The sequence below is a fragment of the Hypanus sabinus genome, chromosome 3 (assembly GCF_030144855.1).
Source record: "Hypanus sabinus isolate sHypSab1 chromosome 3, sHypSab1.hap1, whole genome shotgun sequence".
NCBI classification, from domain to species: Eukaryota; Metazoa; Chordata; class Chondrichthyes; order Myliobatiformes; family Dasyatidae; genus Hypanus; species Hypanus sabinus.
The window spans coordinates 156,743,419-156,769,486 of NC_082708.1; the positions used below are offsets into that span (position 1 = coordinate 156,743,419).

At 42.3% G+C, this 26,068-nt stretch overlaps 1 protein-coding gene and 1 long non-coding RNA gene across 7 annotated transcripts in view; one reads left to right on the top strand and one right to left on the bottom strand.

Annotated features, from left to right (window-relative positions):
- LOC132391799 (uncharacterized) overlaps window positions 1-20,782 on the bottom strand; it is a 73,399-nt gene extending 52,617 nt beyond the window's left edge. The window contains exons 1-3 of one of the 2 annotated variants that reach the window (XR_009511352.1): window positions 20,301-20,513; window positions 19,485-20,026; window positions 16,054-16,091 (exon numbers count right to left, since the gene is read on the bottom strand). This is a non-coding gene — a long non-coding RNA (uncharacterized LOC132391799). Of the gene's footprint in view, window positions 1-16,053; window positions 16,092-19,484; window positions 20,027-20,300; window positions 20,514-20,653 lie in introns of those variants that run through there. The other variant, XR_009511353.1, reaches the window with a different exon arrangement.
- Window positions 1-26,068, top strand: part of bmpr1ba (bone morphogenetic protein receptor, type IBa) — a 372,535-nt gene that overhangs the window by 275,174 nt on the left and 71,293 nt on the right. For 4 of the 5 annotated variants that reach the window (XM_059965428.1, XM_059965431.1, XM_059965429.1 and 1 more), the window contains 2 exons: window positions 21,174-21,333; window positions 22,373-22,475. In XM_059965428.1, coding sequence (XP_059821411.1) covers window positions 21,174-21,333; window positions 22,373-22,475 — 263 coding nt within the window. Of the gene's footprint in view, window positions 1-20,710; window positions 20,864-21,173; window positions 21,334-22,372; window positions 22,476-26,068 lie in introns of those variants that run through there. The other variant, XM_059965430.1, reaches the window with a different exon arrangement.

Consider the following 26,068-nt stretch of genomic DNA (forward strand, 5'->3'; position numbering starts at 1 on the left):
TATTGCCCATCTACAGTTGCCTTCAAGCTGAGGAGTCACTTGAGTCAAAGAATGGATGAGTCTGGATTGCATATAGACAGGGTAGATAATGTCAGATTCCCTTCTCTGAAGGACATTAATGAACTAGATGGGTTCGAAAGATAATTCAAAAGTTCCAGTCACCATTAGCATTTTTTAAAAAAAATTCTGGATTTAGTTAATAAGTAGAAACTCCTCAGCCACCACATTGGGATTCGAGCTTGTGTTTCAGATCAGCTGCTTGAAACCCTGGTTGCTAATTCAACAGCCATTACTTTACTGGATCTCCTTAAGCAGCCAGCACATAGAACGAATGGCCTCCTGTGTTGTGTAATTCAATAATCAAACCCACAAAAGAGCAGAGGGAAGTTGCACAGGCTATATTTTTTTTTAACATAAGCCAGAACAGTCTGTAGTGTAGCAATGCAAGATGTAGCTCTTTAAATCCCAGTGCAAAGTCAGACAAACCAGGAATATTAATAACTGAAGAGGCAATTGTTCCTTCAGTTAATTTACAGCTGTGCAGATGGCAAACTCAGACCCAATAAAGAGATCTGAGAATAGAGCAAATGCAGTGAAGGACTGACTCTGATTTGTCCGTGACAATATGTTCCACTAACAGATTGTTCCAGTCTCTGCTAAAGTTAATCCAGGATCTTCTGTTCTTGCAACAGTGAGATTAATGTTGTGTGTGCTTAAGGCCCACGGTGACCTCAGACAAGGGCAGTATAAACATTCCTTTATGCTACCCTGCCCTTAGCCTCATGCCAATCGTGTCCATCTTCAAATCAAGCAACACTGATGGGCTGGAGGTTCAGATTCAAGTTTACTGTCATGGGGAACATATCCAGGGTATCATAAACACAGAAGATTCTGCAGATCTTGAAATACAGAGCAGTGCACACAAATGCTGGGGGATCTCAGCAGGTCAGGCAGCATCTAGCGAGGGGAACGAATAGTCAGTGTTTCAGGCACAGACTTCATCAGGACTGGAAAGGTAGGGGCAAGAAGTCAGAATAAGAAGGTGGAAGGAGTGGAAGGAGTACAAGCTGGCAGGTGATAGGTGACACAACCTGAGGGGCAAATGGGTGAGTGGGGTGGGTTGATGAATTGAGAAGCTGGGAGATGATAGGTCGAAGAGGTAAAGGGCTGAAGAAGAAGGAATCTGAAAGTGGAGGAGAGTGGACAGTAGATTGAAGGAAAAGCGGAGGGCGCCAAAGGGTAGTGATGAGCAGGTGAAAAGAAGGGGTGAGAGGGGATCTGAAATGAGGAATGGAAAATGGAGAGAAAATTTACCAGAAGTTAGAAGGGGCCCCTTTGCAGGACTAAGTGTCAAAAGGAGATCAATGGGGAGGGATGTGTGGATAAGGAAATCACATAGAGAGCATTCATATAACCATATAACAATCACAACACAGAAACCTCCTAGTCCGTGCCGAACTCTTAATCTCACCTAGTCCTACCTACCCGCACTCAGCCCATAAGTCTCCACTCCTTTCCTGTCCATATACCTATCCAATTTTACCTTAAATGACACAACTGAACTGGCCTCTACTACTTCTACAGGAAGCTCATTCCACACAGCTATCACTTTCTGAGTAAAGAAATACCCCCTCGTGTTTCCCTTAAACTTTTGCCCCCTAACTCTCAAATCATGTCCTCTCGTTTGAATCTCCCCTACTCTCAGCCTATTCACGTCAACTCTTATCTATCCCTCTCAAAATTTTAAATACCTCGATCAAATCCCCCCTCAACCTTCTGCGCTCCAATGAATAGAGACCAAAGCCGCCTTCACCACCCTATCTACATGAGACTCCACCTTCAGGGAACTATGCACTGTTATTCCTAGATATCTAGGAATAACAGTGCATTCCTCAATGCCCTACCATTTACCCTGTATGTTCTGTTTGGATTATTGCTGCCAAAATGTAGAACCTCATACTTTTCAGCATTAAACTCCATCTGCCAACGTTCAGCCCATTCTTCTAACCGGCATAAATCTCCCTGCAAGCTTTGAAAACCCACCTCATTATCCACAATACCTCCTACCTTAGTATCATCGGCATACTTACTAATCCAATTTACCACCCCATCATCCAGATCATTTATGTATATTACAAACAACATTGGGCCCAAAACAGATCCCTGAGGCACCCCGCTAGTCACCGGCCTCCATCCCGATAAACAATTATCCATCACTACTCTCTGGCATCTCCCATCTAGCCATTGTTGAATCCATTTTATTACTCCAGCATTAATACCTAACGACTGAACCTTCTTAACTGACCTTCCATGTGGAACTTTGTCAAAGGCCTTGCTGAAGTCCATATTTACTACATCCACTGCCTTACCCTGGTCAACGTTCCTCGTAACTTCTTCAAAAAATTCAGTAAGTTTTGTCAAACATGACCTTCCACGCACAAATCCATGCTGGCTACTCCTAATCAGATCCTGTCTATCCAGATAATTATAAATACTATCTCTTAAGAATGCTTTCCATTAATTTACCCACCACAGATGTCAAACTGACAGGTCTATAATTGCTAGGCTTACTTCTAGAACCCTTTTTAAACAATGGAACCACATGAGCAATACACCAATCCTCCGGCACAATCCCCGTTTCTAATGACATCTGAAAGATCTCTGTCAGAGCTCCTGCTATCTCTACACAAACTTCCCTCAAGGTCCTGGGGAATATCCTGACAGGACCCGGAGATTTATCCACTTTTAAATTTCTTAAAAGTGCCAGTACTTCCACCTCTTTAATTGTCATAGGTTCCATAACTTCCTTACTTGTTTCCCACACCTTACACAATTCAATATCCTTCTCCTTAGTGAATACCGAAGAGATCGTTCAAAATCTCTCCCATCTCCCTTGGCTCCACACATAGCTGACCACCCTGATTCTTTAAGGGACCAATTTTATCCCTCACTATCCTCTTGCTTTTAATATAACTGTAGAAACCTTTCAGATTTACTTTCACCTTATTTGCCAAACCAACCTCGTATCTTCTTTTAGCTTTTCTAATCTCTTTCTTAAGATTCCTTTTACATTCTTTATATTCCTCGAGCAATTCCTTTACTCCATGCTGCCTATATCTATTGTAGACATCCCTCTTTTTCCGAACCAAGTTTCTAATATCCCTTGAAAACCATGGTGCTTTCAAACCTTTAACTTTTCCTTTCAACCTAACAGGAACATAAAGATTCTGTACCCTCATAATTTCACCCTTAAATGACCTCCATTTCTCTATTACATCCTTCCCATGAAACAACTTGACCCAATCCACTCTCTCTAAATCCCTTCGCATCTCCTCAAAGTTAGCCTTTCTCCAATCAAAAATCTCAACTCTCGGTCCAGTCCTGTCCTTCTCCATAATTATATTGAAGCTAATGCTATTGTGATCACTGGACCCGAAGTGCTCCCCAACACATACATCTGTCAGCTGACCGATCGCATTCCCTAACAGGAGATCCAACACTGCCCCATCTCTAATCGGTACTTCTATGTATTGTTGCAAAAAACTATCCTGCACACATTTCACAAACTCTAAACCATCCAGCCCTTTTACAGAATGAGCTTCCCAATCTACGTGTGGAAAATTAAAATCTCCCACAATCACCACCTTGTGTTTACTACAAATATCTGCTGTCTCCTTACACATTTGCTCTTCCAACTCATGCTCCCCATTAGGTGGCCTATAATACACTCCTATCAGTGTTACTACGCCTTTCCCATTCCTCAATTCCACCCAAATAGTCTCCCTAGAGGAGCTCTCTAATCTATCCTTCCAAAGCACCGCCATAAGATTTTCTCGGACAAGCAATGCAACACCTCCTCCTCTGGCCCCTCCTACTCTATCACACCTGAAGCAAATGGAGAATGTGGGGGTGGGGGTGGAGATGTGTTTAGTGGTAGGATCCTGTTGAAGATATGTTGGATGTTGAGGGTTGTGAAGTGGTAAGTAAGGACAAGGGTACCCCTAACCCTGATAAGGGGGTGGGAAAATGGGGTGAAGGAAGTTGTCTGGGAAATGAAAAAGATGTAGGTGCGGGCATTATCAATGGTAGAAGAAAGGAAACACTGCTCTTTGTTGCCTAGATGTTCCATAATGGAAAACCTCATCAAAAGAATAGATGCGGCAGAGATGGAGGTACTGAGAAAAAGGAATAGCATTTTTACATGTGACAGAGTGGGAAGAGGTGTAGATAAGAGGTATAGCCAGGAAATAAATGCCATGAAAATAGCTTTTTTTCAACAGTAACATGATATAAATTTGATAAATATAAACGATCTTACATTAACATAAGTTAATCATAATTTAAATGACAAAATAAACAAAAACAATATTGCAACTTTAGTGCAAGATGAGGGAAACATATTCTGAGGTAGAATTAGGGATTTTCGCATTCCTTCAAGAACCTGATGGCAGTGGTAAAGAACCTGTTCTTGAAACTTGAGGTGTTTTCAGGCTCCTGTGCCTGCTGCCTGAGGGCAGCAATGGGGAGAGGGCATTACACAGATGGAAGGGGTCCTCATGATGGATATTGCCTTCCTGTGAGATTGCCTCTTTATAGATGTCCTCAGTGGTGGGGTGAGCTGCATCCATGATGGAAGTTGCTGAGTCTTCACTGTCTGTAGCCTCTTACATGCCTTCGCAATGGATTTTCCATACTGAGCCATGATATAATCAGTCAGAACTCTCTTTGTGCAAGAGCTGGCAGAGAAAGTTAGTTTTTGCTCACTACAGCATCTACACTCTTTAAAAGGCTGGACTAAGTGTTATTTGCTGCCAAACAAACTTTCCAACCCCAAAATTAGATACAGTTGGTAGATAGATACTTTATTAATCCAAAAAGAAACTACTGTGTCACAGTAGCAAATATTAGAGGAGAACTAAGAATGGGATGTATGGATGGGTCAAGGGCATAGGGTAACAGAGGAAATGAAACAGATTGACATTAGGAAGGAAACGGTGATGAGAAGTCTGATGGGACCGAAGGCTGACAAATACCCAGGTCCAGATGGTCTGCATCCTAGGGTACTAAAGGAGGTGGCCCTGGAAATTGCGGATGCATTGGTAATCATTTTCCAATGTTCCTTAGATTCAGGATCAGTTCCTAAGGATTGGAGAATGGCTAATGTTATCCCGCTTTTTAGGAAAGGAGGGAGGGAGAAAACAGAGAACTATCGACCTGTCAGCCTGACATCGGTGGTGGGGAAGATGCTAGAGTCCATTATTAAGGATGAAATAGTGGCATATCTAGATAGCAGTGATAGGATTGGGCCGAGCCAGCATGGATTTACCAAGGGTAAATCATGCTTGACTAATCTGTTGGAGTTTTTCGAGGATGTAACCAGGAAGTTAGACCGGGGAGATCCAGTGGACGTAGTGTACCTCGATTTTCAGAAGGCATTTGATAAGGTCCCACATAGAAGATTGGTGGGTAAAATCAAAGCTCAGGGCATCGGGGGGAAGGCATTGACATGGATAGAAAACTGGTTGGCAGATAGAAAGCAAAGAGTAGCGGTGAATGGGTGTTCCTCGGAATGGCAGGTGGTGACTAGTGGGGTGCCACAGGGCTCGGTATTGGGACCACAACTGTTTACAGTTTACGTCAACGATTTGGATGAAGGCATTGTAAATAACATCAGCAAATTTGCTGATGATACTAAGCTGGGTGGCAGTGTGACATGTGATGAGGATGTTAGGAGAATTTAGGGTGACTCGGATAGGCTGGGTGAGTGGGCAGATACTTGGCAGATGACGTTTAATGTGAATAAGTGTGAGGTTATCCACTTTGGGAGTAAGAACAGGAAGGCAAATTATTATCTGAACAGTGTAGAGTTAGGTAAGGAAGAAATACAAAGAGATCTCGGAGTCCTTGTTCATCAGTCACTGAAGGTGAATGAGCAAGTGCAGCAGGCAGTGAAGAAGGCTAATGGAATGTTGGCCTTTATTACAAAGGGAATTGAGTGCAAGAGCAAGGAAATCCTCTTGCATTTGTACAGAGCCCTGGTGAGACCACACCTGGAGTATTGTGTACAGTTTTCGTCTCCAGGGTTAAGGAAGGACATCCTGGCTGTAGAGGAAGTGCAGTGTAGATTCACGAGGTTATTTCCTGGGATGTCCGGACTGTCTTATGCAGAGAGGTTAAAGAGACTGGGCTTGTACACGCTGGAATTAAGGAGATTGAGAGGGGATCTGATTGAAACATATAAGATTATTAAGGGATTGGACAAGATAGAGGCAGGAAATATGTTCCAGATGCTGGGAGAGTCCAGTACCAGAGGGCATGGTTTAAGAATAAGGGGTAGGTCATTTAGGACAGAGTTAAGGAAGAACTTCTTCTCCCAGAGAGTTGTGGGGGTCTGGAATGCACTGCCTCGGAAGGTAGTGGAGGCTAATTCTCTGGTTGCTTTCAAGAAGGAGCTAGATAGGTATCTTACAGATAGGGGAATCATGGGATATGGGGACAAGGCAGGAACCGGGTATTGATAGTAGTTGATCAGCCGTGATCTCAAAATGGCGGTGCAGGCTCGAGGGACTGAATGGTCTACTTCTGCACCTATTGTCTATTGTCTAACAAATAAAAAGTAGATTATGTTAAACATTCTAACAGGAGGTCACTTCCCCGGCCATAGGTTTACTCATTAATGGCTGAGGGTAAAAATGACTTCATATCACGCTCTTTGGAGCAGCACAGTTGTTTTAGTCTATTTACTAAGGACTACTATTACTGCAATTACTCTGTTCAGCTAAGGTGGCAGCTGAGGGTGAGAAACATTGTCCAGAATTGCCAGGATTTTCTGTAAGGTTGTTTGTTCTGTTACGTATTCAGGCAACAATAAATATATGAGTTCGACAAGGGTTTCTTATAACAAACAACACGTTTATTAAACACAGAAAACAAACCCCCCAAAAGTAAACAAACACTACCGTAACCGGAAACAGCTGCTGAGCGGCTGTTCAAACAGTTCGTAAAGTGATATTCCAAAACAGTTCTTAAAGTGATATTGCCAAAAGTTCGACAGTCCATTTAAAAGGAGAGACTTTACAGGACGATTTAAGTTCTCTTTCACGTCGCTTGCTTCGATTCCCGACGTCGAAATTCCCACGAAGAATTTACGAAACAGAACGGCTTAAAGGCACTGACCTTTCCTTCTCCACTACCTTCAATCCTTTCTAGGTAAACCTAGGGATTAACACGAAGATAGTCAACGAAATCCTTCCAAATAAGGATCAAACAAAGGTCGCCCCCGTTTCACCGTAGAAAGCGATTCTCCTCGATCTTTACTTCCAACCTTGAATCTTCACTCTCCTCTAATTCCCTCGAACTAACAGAATCATAAAGAACCTGTTGGCATTAACCTTTTAAACTTTAGGCATTAAATAAAAACTTCACCCTTCAACTAAACTGCGTCATCACTTCAAACACGCAGTGGCATGAAGTCAACTTGGCAAATCCAGCCACGAACTGCCCCTCCTCACAGGGTGGGGTCTACCTTTTATAACCTGTAAAAAAAACCCGTCACATGATCTCTACTGGCAGGAAAATGATGTCATTCCACCATCACAAGACCATCACCTCAAGTCCAGTACAGCTTCAACCCCAGTCACATGACAAGGGCACCACTGTCATGTGTCACGAGTATGTAACAGTTCTAACACAGCTTCAAATGTGTCCAGTTTGACTCATAATAGAGCCAGCCTTTCTATTCAATTTATTGAATCTGTTGGCATCACCTGTGTTGATGCCATGGCCCCAGCACACCACCACATAGAAGACTGTGCTGGTGATAACAGACTGGTAGAACATGTGTGGGAGAGGTCTACATACTCCAAAGGACCTCAGTCTCCTCAGGAAGTAGAGATGACTTTGGCCCTTCTTGTACACAGCCTCTGTTTTGGTGTTCCATCTGCCATCCACGTGTGCCCCCAAGTACTTGTAGATCCTCACCACATCCCCATCCTTGCCCTCAATAGTAAGAGAGAGCAGTGTCAACATAGTCATCCTAAAGACCATCACCATCTCCCCTGTCTTACTGATGTTGTGCTGTAGATGATTCAGTTTGCATCATTTGACAAAGTCCTCCACCAGGGCCCTGTATTCACCCTCCCATCCTCCCTTTATACACCCAACTATTGCTCAATCATCAGAGAATTTCCGCAGATGACATGATGCAATGTTGTATTTAAAGTTGGAGGAATACAGGGTAAACAGTAAGGAGCCAATACAGTCCCCGGTGGGGCCCCAGTGCTGCTTGCAGCCATGTCTGACACACAGCTCTGAAGCTACACAAAATGTGGTCTGCCAGTCGGGTAGTCCAATATCTAGGATACAATGAAGTACCAACCTGCACTGAACAGAGTTTCTCCCTCAGCAATGAGGGCTGCATGATATTGAAGGCACTTGAGAAATCAAAAAATAAGATCCTCACATTGCTTCCCTGCTTATCCAAATGGGAGTAGGGCCCTGTTCAGCAGGTAGATGACAGCATCGTCAACTCCAGTGTGCTCCTGCTAGGCAAACTGTAAGGGCTGAACTGACCAGGGGTCAGAGGTGAGCCAGGACCAGCCTCTCTGGGATCTTTTTGATATGTGAGATCAGGGCCACTGGGCCGTAGTCATTCAAGACTTTCAGTTGGCACTTCTTGGGTACTGGGACCACACATGATGTTTTCCACAGAGTCGAGACCCTTTCCAGGCTGCAACTCAGATTTAGGAAAAATGTAGGAATGTAATTTCTTTAAACTTTTCTGTCTCTCTCAGTCTAACCTCTCTCTAAATCTTCGATGGTAAAAGCGTGCCATGAATGATTTCAGTGGCTGAAAAGTGTGTCGAGACTGTGAAAGTCTTTGGGGTCTGTTGCCCAGCTCCAGATCCCAGGCAGTGCGTGAAACACCAAAAGATCAACAGCTTGCTTGAGATGTTCATTTTTGCAGTGACGGGGGGTGGGTTGTCCTCAAGGTCTTTGGTGCAAGCAAAATTGCAATTGGCCGTGGTCAGGTTAGATAAAGGCTGAGTATGAATTAGAACCTGATTGAGAGTTAGTCCAACCAATCACAAAGTTTTCATGTGTGCCTAGCACTGACAAGTACAGATAAACTTCTGTGTAGAGCTGGTGTGAAATTCCTATAGTAGTGTAACAACCTCTAGCTGTCTTGCTTGATTTTTCAATATCTTTGTGTAAATTGTTGTAGGATTTATAGAGGGAATGGACAGAAAGAGAAAGAGGTTTCAAAGAACTACTTAGAGAAATTGCATTTCTACATTTTTCAGAACTACCAACAAATAGCACAACTTCAAAACTTACACAGCACTGCAAGGGACATGTTTTGTTTTTGTTTTCTCTAGTGCGTTCAATACCGCAAGGTCCTCATTTCTGGGGGAGAAGCTCCATTCAGAGCACGTTGGCACTTATGTTGTATCCTGGATATTGTACTACCTGACAGCAGACCAGTTTGTGCAGCTTTAGAGCTGTGTGCCAGACTTCGTTATGAGCAGCACTGGGGCCCCAGAGGGGACTGTATTGGCTTCCTTCCTGTTTAACCTGTATTCCTTGGACTTTAGATACAGCACTGAGTCATGTCATCTGCAGAAATTCTCTGATAACTCAGCAATAGTTGGGTGTATAAAGGGAGGACAGGAGGATGAATACAGGGCCTTGATGGAGGACTTTGTCAAATGGTGCAAGCTGAATCATCTACAGCTCAAGTGTCCCCTACATTCTTAGGGGACACTGAACTGGACATTGATCAGATTATAAGACAAAGGAGGTGGTGATGGACTTTAGGAAGACTAAGCTCTCTTACTATTGATGATAAGGATGTGGATGTGGTGAAGACCAGTATGTACCTGGGGCACACCTGGATGACAGACTTGAGTGGAGCATGAACACAGAAGCCTTGCAGAAGAAAGGCCAGAGACGCCTGTACTCCCTGAGGAGACTGAGGTCCTTTGGAGTGTGCAGGTCTCTCCTTCATGTGTTCTACCTGTCTGTTGTCACCAGCACAATCTTCTAAGTGGTGGTGTGCTGGGGAAATGACATCAACACAAGCGATGCCAACAGTCTTAATAAACTGATTAGAAAGGTTGGCTTTGTCAGAGGAGTCAAACTGGACACACCGGCGGCTCTGGTAGAACAAAGGACCGTACGGAAAATCCTTGCAATTCTGGACAATGTTTCTCACTCTCTGCATGCCACCTTGGCTGAACAGAGGAGCACTTTTAGTAATAGACTAAGAAACTGCTCTGCTCCAAAGAGGTCATTTTTACCCTCAGTCATTAGGCTCTATAATGAATTATCCTATAGCCGGGAAGTGATGACATCTTCTTTTAGACTGTTTGAGGTAATTTATTTCTTACTCTTTCTTACTTCTCCTCTAATATTTGTATATCTGTGCACATGTAATGCTACTGTGACACTGTAATTTCTTTTGGGATCAAAAAGGTTTCTATCCATCTATCTTTTCAAACTCACAATTAACTATTAAAACATCACAGTTTTAGATCTTTATTTCCTCTACTGGAAAGTCTGTGCACAGCAAGCTCCAATAAAAAAAAGGTCAGAGCAAATCAGTTTCTTTGTAATACTGACCTGGTCATTAAGAAGTGTTTTAGCCGCCTCCTTTGAAATAACAAACACAAGAGAAACTACAGAAGCTGGAAATCCAGAGTCCTACATACAAAATTCTGGAGGAACACAGCAGGTCAGGCAACATCAATGGAAAAGAATAAACAGTTGACATTTTGGGCCAATTCCCATCACCATACATCTACAGCCTTCTGTAGCCTGTTCCAATTCTATACATTACAGCCCCTATACCAGTCAGAATGCTCTTCATCATACATCTACAGACATACAGTATATATTACTTGTATATACTGTACATACACACTTAGTCCCTGTGCTCTACTGCAAGGTAACATCATTTCTGCACCAAACCATTCATCACTACCAGCATCTTAGCAAAGGAGATGAAACAAACCTGCAAGCAGCACCACTTTACCACTCAGAGGGATACTACAGCTCCTCTTATTAGGACATTTTCAGGGGACACTGGACTGAACATTGGTCAGAATATAAGACCATAAGCTCCATAAGATATAGGAGCAGAATTAGGGAATTTGGCCCATCAAGTTTGCTCCACCAATTCACTATGGCTGATGCAATTTTCCTCTCAGCCCCAGTCTCCTGCCTTCTCTCTGTATCCCTTCATGCCCTGATCAATCACGAAGCAACCAACCTCTGCCTTAAATATACATAAAGGTTTTGCCTCCACAGTTGCCTGTGGCAAAGAATTCTGCAGATTCACCACTCTCTGGCTAAAGAAATTCCTCTTCATCTCCATTCTAAAAGGACACCCCTCTAATCTGAGGCTGTGTCCTCTAGTCTTCGACTCTCCCACACCCACTCTATCAAGGCTTGCCATTTGATGGGTTTCAATGAAGTCACCCTTCATTCTTCTGGATTCCAGTGAATACAGGCCCATAGCCTTCAAACACTCTTCATATGACAAGACATTCAATCCTGGAATCATTTTCATGAACCACCTTTGAACCTTCTTCAGTTTCAGCACAACCTTTCTAAGATAAGGGGTTCAAACCTGTTAACAATACTCCAGGTGAGGCCTCACCAGTGCCTTATAAAGTTTCAACATTGCATTCTTGCTTTTATTTTCTAGTCCTCTTGAAATGAATGCTCACATTGCCTTTGCCTTCCTCACCACAGACTCAACCTGCAAATTAAGCTTTAGGGAATCCTGCGCAAGGATTCCCAAGTCATTTCACACCTCAGTTTTTTGTATTTTCTCTCCATTTAGAAAAGAATCAACCCTTTCATTCCTTCAGATACTTCCCGATATTATATTCCATCTACCATTTCTTTGCCCATTCTCCTAATTTGACTAAGACCTTCTGTAGTCTCTTTACTTCCTCAAAACTACCTGCCCCACCAACTATCTTCATATCTTCTGCAAACTTTGCAACAAAGCCATCAATTCCAACATCCAAATCATTGACATATAATGTAAAAAGAATTGGTCCCAATACAGGCCCCTGTGAAGCACCACTGGTCACCATCAACCTGTCAGAAAATGCTCCCTTTATTCCTATTCTTTGCTTCATGCCAGTCAGCCACAGCTTTATCCATGCCGGAATCTTTCCTGCAATACCATGGGCTTGTAGCTTCTTAAGCAGCTTCATGTGTGGCATCTTGTCAAAGGCCTTCTGAAAATTGAAGTTCATAACGTCAACTGATTCTCTTTTGTCTATCCTGCTTGTTACTTCTTCAAAGAATTCCTACAAATTTGTCAGGCAAGCTTTTCCCTTGAGGAAACCATACTGACTATGGCCTATTTTATCATGTGCCTCCAAGCACCCTGAGACCTCATCTTAATAATCAACTCCAGCATCTCACCAATCACTGAGGTCCGACTAACTGACCTATTGTTTCCTTTCTTCTGCCTCTCCCTTTTTGAAGAGTGGGTTGACATTTGAATTTTCCAGTCTTCTGGAACCATTCCAGAATCTAGTGAAACTTGAAAGATCTTTATTAATGCCTTCACAATTTCTTCATCCACCTTTTTCAGAACTCAGTGGTGCACACCATCTGGTCTGGGTGACTTATCTACCTTCAGACCTTTCATTTTCCTAAGAACCTTCTCTCTAGTTATGGTAAATTCTCACACTTCATGACCCATGACACCTGGAACTTCTACCAAACTGCTAATGCCTTCCACGGTGAAGACTGATGCAGAATACTTATTCAGTGTATCCTCTGTTTTGTTGTTCCCATTACTACTTTTCCAGCATCATTTCCCAGTGATCCAATATCCACTTCCGACTCTCTTTTACATTTTATGTATTTGAAGAAGCTCTTGGTATCCTCTTTAATATTATTGGCTAACTTAGTTTACTATTCCATCTTTACCTTTCAATGACTTTTTAGTTGACATCTATTGGTTTTTAAAAGCTTCCCAATACTCTTACTTCCCAGTAATCTTTGCTGTATTATATGTCATCTCTTTGCTTTTATGCTGGCTTTGATTTCTCTTGTTAGCCATGGTTGTGCCATCTTTTCTTTAGAATACTTCTTCCTCTTTATGTCAAGCTTAAGAACCAGTGAACTTCCAAACCTTAGAGGTAATCATTAAGGACTGAAACTGGGCATCAGGAAACCAGAACTGCTTGTTTGAATCTTGGCCAGAACATGAGATTAGGTCACCAAAGGTTTCATGGACAGATTGTCTCTGACATCTACTCAGTAAACAATGCATTAGGACGGTATGCAGAGAAATCCACTGCAGAGCTTCAAATTAATTGCTTTCATTAAACAAGGGTAAGCAATTCTGACCACAGACAGAAGGGCATGATTTGTTGAATTTGATCTTCAGTTGCTGAAAGCATTTCAGTGTTTGAAAACCTCAGTGTATACTCTCACCTCTGCTGTAAAATGGGGCAGCAATTCATTCATTATGCCGTTCAGAGCAGCTGACTGGCATCAGCTAGCTCTAACTGGCTGTCAAGTTCACTGAGAGGTCCTTTACATTTTGGGATTGTTTAAAAAATGTGAAGTGCTTATTTCTTTTTTTAAAAAAAATCTGTATTATATCAAGTCCAACCAAGAGGAATATTCTGCTCTACGTAAACACTGAAGGCAGAAGAAGGAAAGAAAGTTACAGTTGACATTCCTTCCCAGTTAGCCAAAACTTTTTCTTATCAATTGTATTCTCTTCAATCAATAATCATATAGGAGGCCATTTATCCCACTAGGTTTATGCTAGCTCCCATAGGTGCAGTCCCATCAATCGCTTTCATCCTCTCCTTCCTCCACGTACAGTAACAATTAGGGACCCTCACAGTGATATAATTTATGTCTTTGCACTGTATTGCTGCCACTGAACAGCACATTTCACATCATGTAAGTCAGTTAAAAAAACCTTATTCTGATTCTGAACTTTCTCTCTCTCTCTCTCTCTCTCTCTCTCTCTCTCTCTCTCTCTCTCCCCCTCTCCCCCTCTCTCCCTCTCTCCCCCTCTCTCCCTCTCTCCCCCTCTCTCCCTCTCCCTCTCTCTTATCCCTCTCTCTCTCTCTTATCCCTTTCGTATCCCTCTCTTTGATTGTTTTTATCATTAAGCTGCAACGGGGTGATTTACAGCAGCCACTCAACGCACCACATGTGTCTTTGATGTTGGAAGAAGAGGATCATGACGAGAAACACGTGTAGTCAAGGAGAGACTGTGAAAACACTGTGCTGTTAGCACCAGAGATCAGGATAGATACCTTGATCCCTGGAGCTGTGAGATAGCAGCCTTAACTGTTGTACAGCAATGTCTGTAACAAGACTGCAAACACAGGCAGAGGGTACTGGTAATATCCACAGAGAACACAGATGAAAGGTTATTGACTAGAAGCATTGATTCTCGGTCTCTCTCCATCACTGCTGCCTGACCTGTTGAGTACTTCCGGTTCTGAGATTTTATTGTAATGTACACAGTTTGGGTTGTGTCAATAGAATATTATTTCTTCTGATAAAAAGTGGCATAAAGAGACCAGAAAAAGTTGTTGCATGATAACTATTTCATTTGGGTTGGAAAGTTAGAGGTTCTAGTCTTGCTCCATCCAGGCCCTAACAATTCAGGTGTATATACCATCATACAAGGAAGCTGACATCTGGACAAGGGCTGTCAGCTTTCCCAGCTAGATGTAAAAATCCCAAGACGTCATTTGAAGAAGACCAGGAAAGCGTACCAAGCTATCCTTTATTCCCTCCATCAATATCATTCCCAAAAGGGTTTATATGGCGATTATCACTTCGTTGTCTGTGGAAGTTTGCTGCTAAATTAATACTGCCGCTATTTCATAAGTGCTTCATTGGTTTTCTAAACATCCTAATGCCAGACATGTTTCTGTATAAAAAAAAGCTTTTCTTTGCCGAGCACTTTCAAAGTATCTGCGGTTATCAGAGAACATCTCACTAACTTGTTCCAAAAGTACAACTGAAACAAGTGGCCTTTAACATCTTATTGCCATGACATTGCCTTTAACATCTTATTCCCTTATGAATGCAGACCCTAGAACCTTTCAGAACCTCAGTGTCTTCAACACAGCCAGTGAAATACTTCGTAGTGTGCCATTTTTGTTGTAATGCAAGTAACAGAACTGCCCCTATGCATATCACAATTCCCACAACCTGAAGCAATGAAAATCAGTTTCTTAGTAATTGAGCATCAAAACATTGCAATTACTGAAAATCTAATTTTAAAAAAATCATACAGGTCAAGCAACAATTGTGGAAGGAGAAGCAAAATGTTTCATTTTGAAGAGAGGGTGAAACATATTGTTTTTAAGTTGCAAAAAGGTTATGGGAGGTAGGGATAGAATGGAGGAAATATTACTGACTTGGTGGAACCAGGGTTGTTTGGATAACCAAGGAGTTTAACTGCTCAAATCCATGGATTGGTCATTGCTCAGGATCTTCTGATTCTTAGACACAACTGTCAGTACTAAATCAAGACTCATTCTCTGTAGAATCACAGTCATACAGCATGGGATCGAGTCGTTCAGACTAAATGGTCCATATTAACCAATGTGCCCAGCCAAGCTGGTCCTATTTGCATGCTTTTGGCCAATATTCCACTGAACCTTTCCTACTCTGTGTTTAAAATGATGTTACTGTACCTGCCTCAATCACTTCTTCTTGCAGCTTGTTCCATGTACTCGCCACCATCTACTCATTATGGTCAATGTCTAACATTGTGCACATTATTGCATAAGGTAAAACATATAGTAGGTCCTCACGTATCGCATCTTCATTGTTGTGGGAGTTCTGTTCAGTTGGAAGGTCCTCAAATTCAACTGTCTGGAAAATTTAAGGATTTTTTATATATATAGGAGATGGAATTACCCTCCTGGTATATCTCTGCCCTGCACTGAGTCGAAGTTCAAAGTAAATTTATTATCAAAATACTTTTATGTCACCACATAATACCTTGATATCACGACTGAGATATGAAGTTTAGATTCTTACCTCATCACATCAGCACTGTATGTGAGTGCTCCATCATACTGCAAAATTAATAAGGAACAAGTCTTAGTTGGTTGCAGTTCGCAGATCAAAAGATCTGAAGGAAACAGGCCATACCCTTGAATTATCTGGTGTGAAAGTGTTAAGCATTTTGTACAGACTCAACTTAAACATTTTCTTTCAAATTGAAGGGCCTGGACAGGTTTGCTTTGTGAGATTTTCCTGAGGGCAAATGAAATGTTCTGAAAATAAAACTCTTTGCAAGTGACAAAGTGAGGCATTTCTAAATAAGGAATACTTTATACTGAGATTCCTTAAATGGTCCTGAGCATTAAAAGTGTAAGAGAAACATTTCCTTCTTGTCCCCCACACATAAAAAAGCTTAAACTTTCTAAACACTTGAATCATGAAGTCCCCCCACTAAACAGAACTCTCCCACTGTTGAAGCTGCCAAGCTTTTGAAACTGCTTTACATTTTCCACCTGACTGTGATATTCACACAATAACAATCTTTGAAACCATGTGCATACAGCCAGAGATTGAACAGAGAGTAAAATGTGAGTCATGTTTCAGTGATACATCCCTTGTCTGCAAACAATAGACTTCAACAGTTAATATGGAGAACATTCTGGTGTAGTTACAGAGTGTATGTTGAGTGGTTGAGATGTTATCACCGTTGGCCTGGCTTCTCAAGTAGGTACCAAGGCCCCTTGAGCTCTGCATCTATGGAAAGGAATAAACAGCCGACAAATAAGCCTCCCCCTAATCTGGGATAGGGCTTCTTTTCGTTACTGTCGTTGGGTGGTGGTACAAGAACCAGAAGACTCATACTCAACAATTCAGGAACAGCTTCTTGTCCTCCACCCTCATGAATCCATGAACACTATCTCATTATTCCTTTTCATTGCACAACTTATTTATTTTTATAATTTATAATAATTATGTATATTTGTACTGTACTGTTGTCACAAAGCATCCCATCCTGATTCTGATTCTGATGTATACGTTCAGTGTGAATAAGCTCACTTGCATTTTGTATTCATAAATATCAGTGTGTTGATGTGTGTGCAAGTCCACACCTGTGCTTGAGAACTTCTATGATTATTTTGTTAGTCATTTGGGAAGGCCAAGTGAATAATTTATTTTGATATCTCCAGGCCTCAATTTTACTTTCATTTCATGTGTGTGGCCCAAGTTTAAACACATATGGAGACAGTTAAGGAAGAGAATAGAAAGTTGAACACCTGAGAAATTCTAGAGCTGAGCTACCATGGCACCTTGACAGTCAACTTGGTTTAAATGGCATGCAGTGATAATATAGTCAGAGTGAAACTTTTAGATGAAAAAGGCACTGGAGTAATGCATGTAACTCCATAAGAAAGACCAACTTGAACCCATATTAGGTTGGAATTCATGAGTTAGTTATTTATATTTACATTTACAAGCATTCATACGAAGAACTAGGAAGAGGTCATTCCACCTTTTGCCTTCGACAAGACCTTAGCCAGGCGGAATTTACTCCCTATGCTTTGAATACCTTTATATACATAGATAGATAATAGATAGATATATACTTTCTTGATTCCAAAGGAAACTGCAGCTTCACAAGTGTACAGATTTATAAATATACAAATATTAGAAGGGAAGTAAGAAGGAATAAAAAATAAATAACCTCAAACAGTCTAACAGGAGGGGTCATCACTCTGCCAGCTATAGGTTGGCTTATTATAGTGCAGTCATCTTATTTTATCAGCAAAAGTGCTCCGCAGCCAAGGTGGCATGCACAGGGTAAGTAACATTGTTCAGAATTGCCAGGATATTCGTAGGGTCCTTTGTTCTACCAAAGCCTCCGGAGTGTCCAGTTTGGCTCTTGTAACAGAGCCAGCCTTTCTAATCAGTTTATTGAGCGTATTGGCATCACCCGTGCTGATGTCATTACCCGAACACACCACCACATAGAAGCTTGTACTAGCAACAACAGGCTGGTAGAACACGTGAAGGAGAGGACTGCATGCTCTAAAAGGCCTCGGTCTCGTTAGGAAATAGAGGTTACTCTGGCTCTTCTCGTACCCAATTTTTGTGTTGATACTCCACTTAAATCTGTCATCCAGGTGCGCCCCAGATAGTTCTTGGTCCTCACCACATCCACGTTCTTACCATCAATAGTAAGAGGGAGCAGTGCAGGCTTAGTCTTCCTACAATCGTCCATCACCATCTCCTTTGTCTTACTGATGTTGAGCAGCAGATGATTCAGCTTGCACCATTTGACAATGTCCTCCACCTGGCTCTATTTGAATGAGAATGACTGAGCCTTCACAGTCCTCTAAAACAGAGCTTCCAAAAGATTCACCACCCTCAGAGGGAAGAGAATTCTTACCTTGATCTTAATTAGCCTATCGCTTATCCTAAGACTGTGACGCCTAGTTCAGCACTTCTCAACCGGGACAAATATCCTCTCTGCTTCCAAGGGTTGAGCCTTTAAAGGAGTTCATAAGCTTTTACGGTACCACTTTCATACATCTTATTCTACACCAATAGAAAGGGAGACTGAAACCACGACGAGTAAACCAAACAAAACAAAAAGACAGATATCCTGTTGGGGAAATGAATAGAACTTCTTCAAGGTTCATGATGTGATACCTGTTTTTCTCAGTTTTTTTCTGTTTCTTGGGAACAGTACCTCATCCTACCATGCAATAGGAAGGTTGAGGTACCAAGAGAAAGAGTACAGAACATGTTCATCAAGATGTTGTTGGGAATGGAGGGCTTGGTTTATAAGGAGAGGCTGGATAAGCCGGACTCTTTTCCCCATACCAAAGGAAGCTGATGGGTGAACTTACAGAGATATAGAAAATCATGAGGGGTATAGATAAGGTAGATAGTCACTGTCTATTTCCAGACAGGGGAGTCTAAAACTAGGAGTATAGATTTAAGATGAGAAGGGGCAGATTTAAAGCAAGCTGTGGTCAAGTTTTTGCAGAAAGTGTGGTGGGTATATAGAATGAGTAGTCAGAGGATTGATAGAGATGGATATATTATGGTGTTTAAAAGGCATTTGGACAGGGATATTGATGGGAAAGGATTAGAGGGACATAGATCAAACACAAGCAAGTAGAACTAGCTTTGGTGGTCAACTTGGCCAGCATGAACAAGTTAGATCAAAGGACCTGTTTCTATGCTGTATATCTCAAAGTTAAAAGTGCACTTATTATCAATAAATTATGTGTGCAGTATACTACCCTGAACTTCATCTTCCCTGCAGACAGTTATGAATGAAAGAAGAACCATAGAAGCAACTCGTTAAAAGAAAATCTTCAAACATCAAACCTCCTTCCCCCCCCCACCACACGCAGAAAAATCACACAAGCAGCAACAAAACAAATTGACCAAAAATACAGAATAGAAGCACAAAATTAAAAGTCATTTTTCAGTACCTTTCAGCTCATTGTTCGTTGTCCACAAGCCACCTGTTTTAAAAATTGCCCAATCATGGTAACAAAAAAAACAAGGAAGCAGATCTAGAATTAGAATTCCAACACGTCATGAAAACTGGATTAGAGTCCAATCACATCGTTCAAACCTTACTCTGGCTCCATCCGTCAGCATTATTAAGGAAGAGACATCATGACTCGAACATGAAGACCTTCCCTTGGGAGCAGTGAGAAACAGCCACATGCAGATACCTTCTCCGGCAGCTGCAAGTGTAAGGCTGCTAGATGGTGTTGAACACCGGCTCACCTACTGCTCTCGCCTCAATGTTTTCAATCTTCCTCAATGTTTCAATCGATGGGATCTGTGAGAATTGGAGTCGATCATGGCCCCACGCCTCGTCTGCAGGCTTCCTGGCCTTCATGCCTCACACTTTGGTCACAGCCTCGTGGAACCCTCTCAGAGATAGCAAAGCATCAGATCGCCCATCAGCCCAAAATCAGTCTGCCAATGTAGATTACAGGCTCTAACAGGAGCAGAAGCATATCTGAAATAAAAAGAGGATTAAAAGTAGTGAAAGAAATTGCTTCATGAACTATCCTGAGGATATCGCCTTTGGTAGGAATGTTCTGTGGCGCTATCTTCTTCTGGGCTTCTTCATGACTGTGACATTTAACAGTTTGGGGTAGATCTGGAGTCACATATAGGATATGCAATGTAAGAAGGGCAGATTTTCCTCCCCCAAAGGATATGTGAACCAGATGGATTTACATGGCAAATTGCCGTTACTGATGCCAGCTTGCTAAGTTATTTTAACTCACCAAATTGAAATTGCCCAGCTGAGATTTGAACCTGCTGTTTGAAAGAAGTTGACACTTTGAGCTACGAGTAAAAGCTGGAAGGCAAAGACCAGTGTTACTCTGGGTGTCTGTGTGAGTGGAGGAGCCAGGAGACATGAATAGATTCAGTTCCTGGAACATTTGCTTAATGGCACTGAAAACAGGTGTTCCCGTACAGTATGACCTTCCCTTCGGTTCCATAGCAACTTGTTTTTAAGTTATAGATGTTGATGCTTAATATCAATTAACTGTTGGGCTGAGTTCAAACTGACTGCTTCTGCTGGGGCTTTGAATAATCTGGTCCAACAGAGTGGAAAGCAGTCACCTGATCTCACCATATGTTCAGTGCTGAATGTGAAGACCTTGCCTTGGTGCCCTCAAAGTTCCACCGAGTTATAGCATCAAGCTTGGACTGTGGCAGAGTCGATAAGATTCAGAAGTGAACAACGGACGTGATGTACACAGAGTGAACTTCTTCAGTCGTGTTACTGTTTGCAAAATGGGACTTTCAGCATGGTCATGTTCAACAAAGCAGGAAAATCACGGTTGGAATGGAACACATTACGGCAGGAATTTGGAATAATGTTGTTCCACTTCAGTAATATCTAGGAATGATGATGGCATGCTCAGTTTTGCATTTCACCTTAGCAACAGCACTGTTGATAGTTCAGCTGTGGTTCACCGAGGCATCTGTCTGGGTTCCTGGTCCTACAGTAAAACTTAAGTTGATGTTTGGCTTTAATGTTAATGTATTGCCAGTTGTATTACATCCTTGAGTCCTTTCCTAGTTTCTGAGGTGGTAGTTACGTTTCCCCACATTCTTTCACCAGCTAAATGACTCATCTCTTTTCTCAGGTAACTGCCTTGACAACATGCTTCTACGAAGTACAGGGAAGCTAAGCGTGGAAAACAAGGGGGGATACGGCGACAGCACGGTATCGACACCTCCTCAGAGGGATCTGTGGTGCCATTGTCACCACCATTGCCCAGAAGAGTCTGTCAACAACACCTGCAAGTATGTTGAAATAAAAATCAGAAACATTTTATTGTTGCCAGATCATTGCTGTAGTGTGGTGACCAGAACCGTGAATAGTGGCTGTTACAGTAAATAGAGAAAAGTACAGAACTTGAAAAGGCCCTTGAGCCTATGATGTTCTCCTGAACTAGTTAAACTAGCAACTAAATATCTAATTGAAGTAATCCTTTCTTCCTACTCACTCCCTCCATTCTTTACACATTTGTTAATGTTTTAAGTACCTCTATTATATTTGCCTCCACTGCCACTCATTCCACACACCATTCTGTGTTATAAAAGCTTGTCCTGTATATCTCCTTTGAACTTGCTTCCTCTCACCCTCAATGCATGCCCTGTAGTATTAGACATTTCAACAGAGAGAGAAAGATACTGGCTGTCTACTCTGACGTGCCTCTCATAATCTTATAAACTTCTATTTGTCTCCAACACTCCAGAGGACAAAGCCCACATCTGTCTAGTCTCTCCTTATATGCATATACCGTCTAATCCAGGCAGCATGCTGACTCTATATCAGAATAATTAGTACAACTGACAAAAAAAACGTCAGCAACTAATGGAGACTATGTAAGGTGGGGGATGCAGAGGTAACTGGAAGTCACAAGTGGACCACAAGCAGAAAAAGGTTGAGACCCACTGGTCTATAGGTTCAGGACTCCTGCTTAAAAACTGCATTTTCATAACTGGAAGGTCTCTTCTCTATTAAAAGCTTAAATGTGTCTTTGTCCTTTCTAGAGTCCAAAGTGCACAAGAACATTGCTACCAACTGGCAGAAGGTTAATAAGAGAAATTAATTGATATCACTCTAACCACTCGGGGAGACAGGGTGAAAGCAGAGGTATTTCCCCTTGCTGAGGCACCTAGAACTGGATAGCCACTGATTGTCCCGTTTCCTCTCTGGAGTGGCCAAGTGCATGCCATCTATAATCTTGATAACCTCGAAGAACATCTTCTTGGGTTAAATAGAGAACATTTTGTTGTCTGCAGGCAGCTCATTGTAATTATGTTTTTGTGTCTTCAGAACAGATGGTTACTGTTTCACCATCATGGAGGAGGGTGATTCAGGCGGCCATGTCATCACCTCTGGGTGTCTGGGCAAGGAGGGTTCAGACTTCCAGTGTCGGGTGAGTAGCCTTGCTAAATGGGTTCTCTTGAAGCCTTTCCTACTGAGTTTTCCGCTACATGGTCATAGGAGGAGATTGCTAAAGCAAATATTGATATTCTTCTTTCACAGAGAGACACTTTATGATTGACATTGCTCCCAAGGATCTCAAGGAGTATTAATCAAGGATGCTCTAACACCTTCCAGTAATCATTATAAAGATTAGGAAACAAACAAGGTGTGAAGGAACTCAGTGGGTTAAACAGCATCTGTCCATGGAAATGGACAATCAATATCATAGGTTGAGAGTCTTCATCTGGATGGATTGATTAGTCTAGATTTATTCCATTTACTGCTCCTCCATCAACATCCTGGGAATGACCATTAGCTGGAAAGCTAGACCATCCAGAGAAATATTGTGGCTGTAAGTGCAGATCAGAGGCTGGATATCCCATGGAAAGTGACTCATCTCCCAACACACCAGTGCTTTTCCTCCATCTGCTTGGCACAAGTGATGGGTTTCTGCTAAAACCCAAGAAGCTTGATCCAGGATAAAGTTCACTTGATCTGTAACCTGAAAAACTTCTTGCCTCTGCTACCAGCACTCAATAAACATATTGTGTACCAACTACAAAATGCTCGTCCAAGCCACTGGGGCAGCACGTCCACCTCTAAGAATATGAAGGGCAGTGAAGCCATGGGAACACAGATAGTTTAAGTGAGTGACTAAGATTCTGGCAGAGGGGGTGCAATGTGGGTAAATGTAAGTTCATATATTTTGGAAGGAAAATAGAGGTTCAGATTATAATTTAAGTGGTGAAAGACATCAGCAAGCTGTTGTGCAGAGGGATGTGGAAAAGTATAAGTGTTCACATCCTGTGGTTCTAGAAGGCTCAGTGAAAATGGCTTTATCATGCAGCCAGCTTCATCTGGGCTTTCCTGATACCATGACACTATGACATGGGAGATACATAGCTTCTACCCCACTGTTGTTCGACTCTTGAATGAACCTCTTGTATTCCTCCAGCAATTTGTTTGTTTTTGTTTGTGGGGGGGGGGGGGTTGGTAGCACAGTAGCATAGTGGTCAGCATAATGCTTTGCAGTGCCACTGACCTGAGTTCAATTCCTGTTGCTGCCTGTAAGGAGTTTTTTACGTTCTCTTCATGACCATGTGGGCTACCCATGGGTGCTCTGGTTTCCTCCCACATTTCATAGACATAAAAGGTTAGAAGGTTAATTGGCCCATAGGTGCAATTGGATGGCTTGCGCTCGTTGGGCTGGAGGAGTCTGCTATCGTCCTGTATCTCAAAGAATCCAAATCAATGTGCACACATCAAGATCCCAAGAACAGCAGGCTGATATGGCCAGGTAATTTTTCAGTGGGTCATGTTGGCTGAGGAATTAATTTTGGCAAGGATATTGGGAGAACTGATTTTCTGTTTTAGTAATAGTACCATGGCAAATTTTACATTGACAAGAATCCTTTGCTTTAGTTAATTATGTAGCAGAAGGCAGCTCTGGCACATGAGGGACAGAATCAAATACATCATAGACAATAGTCAGTAGGTGCAGGAGTAGGCCATTCGACCCTTCTAGACAGCACCACCATTCACTGTGATCATGGCTGATCATACACAATCAGTACGCAATCATTATTAATTCTCTGTGGATACACAATGTTAATGGACTACTAGTCTAACTTGGCAATGGAGTATCACTAGAGCAGACTGCTAGACATCTCTTAGTCTCTCCCAAACCATTCTTCAGCCAAGTGATTTCTTGTGACAGGATGGGGAAAATATCAAGATAATTCAATTGCCATTAAGGAAAAGAAAACTTCTGGATGATCTTTTCCCGTGTTGAAACAAAGTTGTCAGTACTCAAGAGACTAAGTTATAGAATGAGGTTAAACAGGCTAGGACTTTATTCATTGAAGCATAGGAGAATGAGGGTAACCGTACAGAGGTGTATTGAGGTTTAAAGTGAAAGGGAAGAGATTTAGCAAGAAACTGAAGGGCAACATTTTTCACATAGAGGGTGGTTTGTCCATACAATGAGCTGCCAGAGAAGGATGTTGATGCAAGTACAATAACAATGTATAAAAGATACTTAGACAGATACATAGGTAGGAAAGATTTAGAGGCATGGGGGCCATATGACACAAAGGTTGGAGGTGTTGTGGTTAGTATGGAGGGCTGTCAGAAGTTACAGTGGGACATTGATAGGATGCAAAACTGGGCTGAGAAGTGGTAGATGGAGTTCAACCCAGATAAGTGTGAGCTGGTTCATTTTGTTAGGTCAAATATGATGGGAATATATAGTATTAATGGTAAGACTCTTGGCAGTGTGGAGGATCAGAAGGATCTTGGACTCCGAGTCCATAGGACACTGAAAGCTGCTGTGCAGGTTGACTCTGTGGTTAAGAAGGCGTATAGTGCATTGGCCTTCATCAATCGTGGGATTGAGTTTAGGAGCCGAGAGGTAATGTTGCAGCTATATAGGACTCTGGTCAGACACCACTTGGAGTATTGTGCTCAGTTCTGATCAGGAAGGATGTGGAAACCATAGAAAGGGTGCAGTGGAGATTTGCAAGTATGTTGCCTGGATTGGGGAGCATGCCTTATGAGAATAGGTTGAGTGAACTTGGTCTTTTCTCCTTGGAGCGACGGAGGATGAGAGGTGTCCTGATAGAGGTGTAAAAGATGATGAAAGGCATTGATCTTGTGGATAGCCAGAGGCTTTTTCCCAGGGCTGAAATGGCTAGCACAAGAGGGCACAGTTTTAAGGTGCTTGGAAGTAGGTACAGAGGAGATGTCAGGGGCAAGTTTTTTATGCAGAGAGTGGTGAGTGCGTGGAATAGGCTGCCTGTGATGGTGGTGGAGGTGGATACGATAGGGTCTTTTAAGAGATTCATGGATAGGTACATGGAGCTCAGAAAAATAGGCTATGGGTAACCCTACGTATTTTCTAAGGTAAGGACATGTTCGGCATGGTTTTGTGGGTCGAAGGGCCTGTGTTGTGCTGTAGGTTTTCTATATTTCTAAATGCAGACAAGTGGGACAAATTTGGTTGGACATCTAAGCCAGCGTGGATGAGTTGGACCAAAGGGCCTGTTTCCATGCTGTGTGACTCTGTGACTGTATAATTTTATCCCCTACTGGCAACCAGTTTCCCCTGTTAACGTTCACTTGTATCTCTTCAGCTTCACTCTATGCCTACTCTGGAGTATCAGGGGTTAACTATAAGGGCATACAGTAAATCTGGAGAAATGATCTGAAACCAGACCAATCCTGCAGATGAATCTTCAGGGCACACTTAGCCCTGAGGGTTGCATTGTCTGCCTTCCCATGGACTGAGAAGCCAGTGACTCTCCAGTGTCCAGGGTCCACAACAGTTTGGAATGGTTAATCTTGAGGGTGAGCAGTAGTGCGGAGCCTGCACAGTGTAAGCCAGTGGCACACAATGCTGTAAAACCTCAATTTCACATGAGCAGGTGTAATCAATCTGATCCTTGCATATTGGAACCAGATTTCACACAGATCTGCTGGTGCATAAATCACAAGAGTGAACAGGAAGGATTTCAGCTCCAGGTTTTGGAACCGTAATTGTGTGCA